Below are 8582 nucleotides of genomic sequence, written 5' to 3' on the forward strand. Positions count from 1 at the left end.
GCCAGTCTGTGTCTTTTAATTGGAGCATTTAGTCCATTTACATTTAAGGTTAAGATTGTTATGTGTGAACTTGATCCCGCCGTTATGATATTAACCGGTTATTTTGCTCATTAGTTGATGCCGTTTCTTCCTAGCCTCGATGGTCTTTACATTTTGGCATGTTTTTGCAATGACTGGTACCGGTTGTTCCTTTCCATGTTTAGTGCTTCCTTCAGGGTCTCTTGTAAGGCAGGCCTGGTGGTGACAAAATCTCTAAGCATTTGCTTATCTGTAAAGGATTTTATTTCTCCTTCACTTATGAAACTTAGTTTGGCTGGATATGAAATTCTGGATTAAAAATTCTTTTCTTTAAGAATGTTGAATATTGGCCCCTTCTGTGTCGCTCGCGCTGGGAATTGGAGACTGGAGCTGTTCCTATTCAGCCATCTTGCTCTGACACATCCCTTTTTAACACATGTACATGGTAGAGTGGGACTGACAATGATGCCCTTGTCTCTTTTCATTGCAATACAGGATTATGGCTTTGTCAAGATACCCAATTGTGAAATCGGAGCATCACCTTCTTCCGTCACCAGAGGGCGAGATCGCACCAGCCATCACATTGACCGTTAACATTTCGGGCAAGCCGGTGGATTTTGTCGTGACACACTTTGGGAACCACGAGTGGGTTTCTTTGGCCTACCTAATATTACACAAATGCCAAGAAACGTTATTAACAATGTACTTTGATTTCTATGAAATCACCTTTCTCATTTTCTTCTTTTTTACCTCCCAAAGTATTTCTCCCTGTGTTGCTGGTTTTTAAAATCAGACAGAAGCATTTAAGATGCAGGCAGCTGTTAGTGCTGGTGTAGGGACGGGCCGTGTTAGTCTGCACTTACTGAGCTGTACGGTCAATTCCCTGTGCAGGGACTGTCCAAAGTACATTACTGTGTTTGATCTTCACTCTGTGCAAGGTAAGCACTATTAGAGTCCCATTTTGCAGGTCAAGAAACTAGGCTGAGAGAGGTCAGACAACTCATCCAATGAGGAGCAAGCACAGGGTCAGGGCATAGGCAGCCCCAAACCCAGGGCTGCAAGTGCTTGCAACTACACAATAAACCACACAACAGAAAAAGAAATTCCCTTTTCCTACAGGATTACTGCTACAAATGGAAGTACTGTTGGGATTTGAGTTTATTAAATGACATCTCTTCTCTCCCTCATGTTTTCACAAACAACAGATAGGCAGAGGAATCTGGAAGAGGGAGATCTAAATATCACTTTAAATACTGATAAGCCTGTTTGGAAAACCTGGCTTAAGTGCCCATATGGACTTGTGAATACATCCCCAAATATATATGAAAATGACTCCCCCTAAACGGTGGGCCTACCCTGCCTGCCCTGGCAAGCTCTCTCCTTGATGGAAAGAAGAGGATGGAAAACAGCCTGTTTGCAAACTGGCAGCTTCCAAGGAGAATAGAAAAGAAGGATTTGAGACAAGCACGTAAAATTAACTTCAAGATTATTGAATTAGAAAAGTCCTCCCCAAAAGTAAAGAATGGGGAGAGAGGCCAATGGTGGTTTTCTAAGGAAGTCCCTCTACAAGCAACATGAAGAGTGGGGAATGAGTTTTACCACCAAAGAATAACATTTACGACCAGTGACAGTACTCAATAAATGATGAATAATCCCAGCAATATATTGTAAAAGCAAACATAAACGTATATAACTTATACTCTACCATACCAAACCACAATAATTTAAACATGAATGTAAAGAGCTACATGCTATGACATTCACATGCAAGCTTTGCCTGCATTAATGACACAAGAGGCCACAGAACTTTAAAGTGACATACTTTTGGAAAACAACATTATTGTACTATGTTTTATTTAAACAAATTGATGTGTCTGCCACTCTTATTTCCCTGGTTACCTCACTGTTTCTAATACTATTATGTGAATCTGTGAAAGCATATTTGAATATTTTCTTAAATAGGTCAGATAATAAATAATATAAATAAACCTTCCAAATATAATTAATATGAACCATTCATGAACCAGACTCTTGCTTACCTCCTTAGAAATAAGAGGAGTGTTTGGAGGATGGATGATATAGATGGCTCGTATCTCTTAAAAAAGCTGTTTGAAGAAATGCTTTCTGTTGCTCCCAGTGATTTTCATGTAGGAAGTACAGACATTCAGAAATCATTCCCATGACCTTATGTTGTACTTAACATTGGGTTTATCTTTTTTTAAAAAAGGTACTTTCTTATTTAAAGGTTGCAAGTTCTCAACCTAAGAAACAGTTGAACTCCTTCCATTTTTCCTTTGCCTTTTTCCCCCGTCCCCTTTAACTCTCTCCAATATATCCCAAAATGTGAAGAATAGGTTTGAAAAGGAAGAGAAAGCTAAAAGAGAGCCCTAGGAATGCGCTTGAAAAAGAGGAGGGAAGGATTGCCTTTTCTCACTTTCTGTTAACCACATACTTAAAGTTCTCTGGATAACACCATATCCTTTACTTGCTGTCTTGCTCATTTGATTCAATAATAATGACAACAACAATAGCAGTAACAATAATAGTGAACACTTATTGAGGATACATAACTCCAGGGATGAAGGCAGTGTAGTTTAATGATTAAGAGCATGGGATTCCAGAACCTGGAATCAGACAATCCGGTTTGAATCCTAATTCTTTAACTAGTTGTGTATCCTTTGCTGAGTTACTTAACTACCTCGAGCTTTAATTTTCTCAACTGCAAATCAGGGGCAATAATCCTACCTATTTCGTGGGGTTCTTGTGCCCATAGTACCTCATACAATGTACATGAATGTAGTAAGTGCTCAATTAACATGGCCGTTACTAAACCAAATCAGACAACTATGAATATAAGGTATATTGGGCAGCTTAAAAAATAATTCATTTATCAAACATGAATCAAGCATCTGACATGTCCCACGCACATGACTAGACTTTGTCTTTGCTTTAGGAACCACTACTCTGAGCCACCCCCCAGAATTACTGTCTGGTACACTGTAGCCTCCCCAAAAGTGACATAGGAAAGTTAACACCTTGAATAATTTGTGACGCGATCACTACATGTTTTATTTGTCTTTGTTTTCTACAGTACTAAATACACAAATTCTTACTGTGAAAAAATATTTAGAGATTTCATTTTCCAGTGATTATGGCATATAAATGTGAAAATCCTATTAGGAATGAATAATTCCTAATGCTTGTGCATGTTATTAGCTTATTCAAAAGATTTTAAAAAGTACTGACTACATAAGTACATCTTTTATAACCACTAAATAGGAAATGGCAGCATTTTTTAGAAGTCACACAGGCAAACACCCTAACGAAAATTGATATTATTTTAGGTAATTAACTGAGCCACTAATCGCCATTTAAAGAAATCTATAACATGCATCATAAACAAAGAGGAGAGAACACAGAATCCATAGTCTGACACTATGTGACAAAGAACCAAAACTGTGTTCTAGGTTTCGTTCCATTGCAGGTAAACCTTGGTAAGTTCCAGTTCTCGTGTCTCTGAAAATGGGATAAAATTCTCTTTTCCAGCTTACTTTATAGGGTTATTGGACTGACAAAATATTAACAGATAAGAAAACATAAAGCATATGTGAGCTCTGTCTCTTTCTTTCTGTCTTGCCCTCTTTCCTTATACACATATATATACTTTTAACTTTTATTACTCTCACTAGGTAAGATTTATCTCCTGAGAAAATGTAAAACCAAATTCACAGATTACTTCCAGTTAGATGTTACTAAAATATGTTGGATTGAAAACACTTCCTGTGGTTCAGTGGCTTTGGAATTTTCTAGACCTGAATTTGAATCCTAGTTGTAGGTATCAGATGGAACAGAATTCCCTGCAGACCTAATGAAAGAACTACTTAACAAGATGCTGGAGGGACCCATGGAACAAATAAGAGAGGCCGAGGCATTCAGACACCCATAACAGTGCCTGCCTTAGGGCTGAAGGAACAGGCAGAGAAAACAGTGTTCCCAGAGCCCAGTGAGACCCAGAACCAGGACAAGGGACCACCTAGCATAGAATGCAGCTACTGCCAGAGGGACTGGGGAAGGAATCCCAGAATGTTGCTTTTCTCCCACATTTTAATCTCCTGTGGTGCCGCCAATTGGCCAAACCTAACTTGAAACCAGGAGAGAAGGAAGTCCAGGAGGTGAAATCTGCAGGGGTCAGCCTCCCAGGGCATAGAGAAAGACAGAGGATGAATGTGGTCAGGGGAGATGAAGAATAACCATAGGCATATTAGCCTCATTTGAAAATAGAGCTACCACCTGCCTTCTGTTGTGAGAATTCAGTAGCAAAGGGGTTTAACAAATGGCCATTCTTTTCACTCTTTTATTTCTTGAGACATCTTTTAATAGCCCTCAGCTGTCTACACAAATTTATCCAACTCAGTCCTGTCTTGAGATCCTAACTCAACAAGGTTTCTCCAGTCTTCTCAGTGCTTGGTGATCTTCTATTTTCTTTGTCATTTTCTCCCTTAACACTCATGCATTAGCTACCTTTCTATGTAAATACCCTGTTTGTCTACTTCCTATCTGTTCTGGGCTCCATTCCTTGCTCTTACTCTCAGCTATGCATTGCAGAGAACTGCATTTCTCACAGTCCCTTGCCTTCTGGCTTCTGGGTAGGTTTAGCCAATGGGAGGCACTAGTGCAAGGTTGGAGGGAGTAGAGAAGAGAGTGTATTTCTCTCCTTCTCTCTCTGCTTCCTCTGGTGTCTATGGGAGGAGTTGAGTCTCTTCTGTGGCTCCAGTTCTTCTCTGAATGGTCCCAGTTTCTCTGGGAAGCCTCCTCCATTGATACATCTCCCACTAGTCAGTGCTGGCTTCTGGACTCTGATAATATCACCTCCTCTTGTTTTCCCTGTAGCTGTAGAGGTTGTACTGGTTTCTTATTGTTGTTAATCTCTGATTGCATAATTGACTCCTATCTGGCTTCCCATCACCTGGCTAACCAATTCCCTATATTAAATTCACTTTGTTTGAAACATCTAGGGTGTTTCTGTTTTCCTGGCTGGATCATGTAAAATATGATGTCCTATTTTCCCCCAAACAGACTGACTCTAAACTCCCCAGGAGCTAGATGTACCCACCTAAGTATCTCAGTTATAGGTTTACAGTGCTTAGCATAATAAAAGCACCATGCTCGGCCGGTGTTTGAGCAGGAGAGTTAAGAAGGCTTTCAGAAAGTGTTCAGTTGGGCTGGGCAGTGGGTCATGCCTGTAATCCCAGTATTTTGGGAAACAAGGTGGGTGGATTGCTTGAGGCCAGGAATTCAAGACCAGCTTGCCCAACATGGAAAACCCTGTCTCTACTAAAAATACAAAAATTAAGTCGTGCATGGTGGTGTGTGCCTGTCATGCCAGCTACTCAGGAAGCTGAGGCAGGAGAATTGCATGAACCCAGGAGGTGGAGGTTCCAGTGAGCTGAGATTGTGCCATTGCACTCCAACCCATGTGACAGTGTGAGACTCCGTCTCACAAAAAAAAAAAAAAAAAAAAAAAAAAAAAACAGTTGAAGGAGCTTAGGTTACCTAAGCCTGATGGGCTCTGCAAATGTCAGGATTCTTCATCTTACCAGTATTCTTGGCTCTTTTTACTTTTTTAAACTACTAGTTCTTTAGCTGTAATACTGATGGTGAGTTCTCACATTATTGATTTAATTTCTTCTGATGAAAAGTTGAACAAATGCTGTATTTAGAGTTGATCTTTAAATTGACTGGACTCCAAATGATTTGTGAAGAAAGGTCATGTTCTCAGCCAAATGTCTGTCTGCCTACTCATTTGAAGCACTGTATCTATGTCTTGTTCATTTGTATAACATTAAGACATTTGCCCGAGTAGGAACGACTCTGGGCTTGTTCACTATGTGCAGATCATCTTTGAGGTAACTAAGACTTTTTAAAGATTGTTTTACAAATACTATAAAGGGTCATATTTTTACATTTTTTAGAGATGACCTCGACAGGAAACTGCAGGCTATTGCTGTTTCAAAACTACTGAAAAGTAGCTCGAATCAAGTGATATTTCTGGGATATATCACTTCAGCACCTGGCTCCAGAGATTATCTACAGCTCACTGAACATGGCAATGTGAAGGTAACATAATCTTAATAGGATTTATAATTTATTAAGTAAAATACTTCTTTTTCTTTCATGTTTTTAAAAAAATCAACCTCACCTAACAATTTAATGCGCAGTCTGAGTATCTACTGCTGCATAGGAAATCACCACAAAACATACGAGCTTAAAACAGCAGCAATCTTCTATTTGCTCATAAATCTGCAATGCGGACAGGGCTCAATGGGGGTAGCTCATCTCTGTCCCATGCAGGGTCAGCTAGGTGGCTCAACCAAGGACTAGAGGATCTACTTCACAGTAGATTTATATGTCGCAAGTTGTGCTTTAGGCTTGGGACCCTGGTTCCTCGCCATGGGCTACTTGGGCTTCTTTCCTGCATGTTGGCTGACTTTCAATAATGAGTATCCCTAGAGAACCAGAAAAAGCCTATATTGCTTTGTATGGCATAGCTTTATAAGTCATATACTGTTACTCCCGGTGTCATCACAAGTCTGATCACATTAAACTCTTGATGAGAGGAATATAAAAACCACATGATAAGAATACTAATGGGAAGTGAGATTTTATTGTAGCCATGTTTAGAAAACACAATCTGCCACATTATGAAAGTTAATTATGGTTTTGGGCATGACGGCTCATGCCTGTAATTCTAGCACTTTGGTAGGTCGAGGCGGGCGGATCACGAGGTCAGTTGATTGAGACCATCCTGGCTAACACGGTGAAACCCTGTCTCTACTAAAAATACAAAAAATTAGCCAGGCGTGGTGATGGGTGCCTATAGTCCCAGCTACTCGGGAGGCTGAGGCAGAAGAATGGCATGAACCTGAGAGGTGGAGCTTGCAGTGAGCCGAGATTGCACCACTGCACTCCAGCCTGGGCGACAGAGTAAGACTCTGTCTCAAAAAAATGTAAATAAATAAATAAATAAAATAAAAAAAGAAAGTTAATTATGGCATTGAGAGTAAAAGACAAAATGAAATGCCTCATAGAGAGAATGGCTAATCAGCCAACAGGGCCACAGCAGATGACACTGAATTACTCTACATTTTCAGGTCTAAAACACTTGAATTTGTCAGTTTACCAGAATATAATAATGTTCTGGGGAACTGCCCCACAAATAAATTCTCAGAAGATTGAGATATATTTATATATATCATATATATATGATATATGATATATATCATATATATGAGATATATGATATATATACATACTACAATGCCAAATGAATTAATTTAGAATGAGAAATATGATTGTTATATTTAGTTATGCCCTATGCAGATGTCTTGGTTCCTTTCATTCTGTTTTATCTCATGTCTTGAGATAATATCTGCAGAGAAAAAAGCTTATCCATCTTATGTTGATTTTACTACTTAAATCTTCTTAGGGTGTAACATTATTTACAGAGCTTGGAAGACAGGTGAAAGAGAGCATGGCATGATGAGAGTTATCTGCATGTGACAGAAAATAACAGAGATCATATTTCTTTATGTAAAAGTCTGGGCAGGTGAATCAGCACTGGAATGGCACTCTGTGGTGTTTGGAATCTGTGTTCTATCGTGTGCTTCCATTTGACAAGGCCTATATTTCCAAACAGCAGCCTTTAGGTTGTAGCTAGCAGGATAGAGGAAGGGATAAAGAAGGGGCCAAGAGCATATGCCAGTCCCTTCTAAAGGCAAAACCCAGAAACTGATCTCTAACACTTCTACTTATATTTCACTGACATAAATTTAGTCTAATGGACATACCTTGCTGTACAGAAAGTTGAGAGGTGCAATGTTTAGTCCTGATGGCCATATTCACAGCTAAAAATACTACAATTGGGGGGCGGAGCAAGATGGCCGAATAGGAACAGCTCCAGTCTCCAACTCCCAGCACGAGCGACACAGAAGACCGGTGATTTCTGCATTTTCAACTGAGGTACTGGGTTCATCTCACTGGGGACTGCCAGATGATCAGTGCTGGTCAGCTGCTGCAGCCCGACCAGCCAGAGCTGAAGCAGGGCGAGGCATTGCCTCACCTGGGAAGCGCAAGGGGGAAAGGAATCCCTTTTCCTAGCCAGGGGAACTGAGACACACAACACCTGGAAAATCGGGAAACTCCCACCCCAATACTGCGCTTTAAGCGAACAGGCACACCAGGAGATCATATCCCACACCTGGCCGGGAGGGTCCCACGCCCACGGAGCCTCCCTCATTGCTAGCACAGCAGTCTGTGATCTACCGGCAAGGCAGCAGCGAGGCTGGGGGAGGGGCGCCCGCCATTGCTGAGAATTAAGTAGGTAAACAAAGCTGCTGGGAAGCTCGAACTGGGTGGAGCTCAAAGCAGCTCAAGGAAACCTGCCTGTCTCTGTAGACTCCACCTCTGGGGACAGGGCACAGATAGCAACAAAAACAGCAGAATCCTCTGCAGACGCAAACGACTCTGTCTGACAGCTTTGAAGAGAGCAGTGGATCTCCCAACAC

General features: G+C 40.7%; 1 protein-coding gene across 1 annotated transcript in view; it reads left to right on the forward strand.

Annotated features, from left to right (window-relative positions):
- Window positions 1-8582, forward strand: part of CWH43 (cell wall biogenesis 43 C-terminal homolog (S. cerevisiae)) — a 113838-nt gene that overhangs the window by 60953 nt on the left and 44303 nt on the right. The window contains exons 11-12 of the mRNA XM_011972048.1: window positions 514-663; window positions 5991-6135. Coding sequence (XP_011827438.1) covers window positions 514-663; window positions 5991-6135 — 295 coding nt within the window. The remainder of the gene's footprint in view (window positions 1-513; window positions 664-5990; window positions 6136-8582) is intronic.

Source organism: Mandrillus leucophaeus, unplaced genomic scaffold (genome assembly GCF_000951045.1).
Source record: "Mandrillus leucophaeus isolate KB7577 unplaced genomic scaffold, Mleu.le_1.0 Scaffold1262, whole genome shotgun sequence".
NCBI lineage: Eukaryota > Metazoa > Chordata > Mammalia > Primates > Cercopithecidae > Mandrillus > Mandrillus leucophaeus.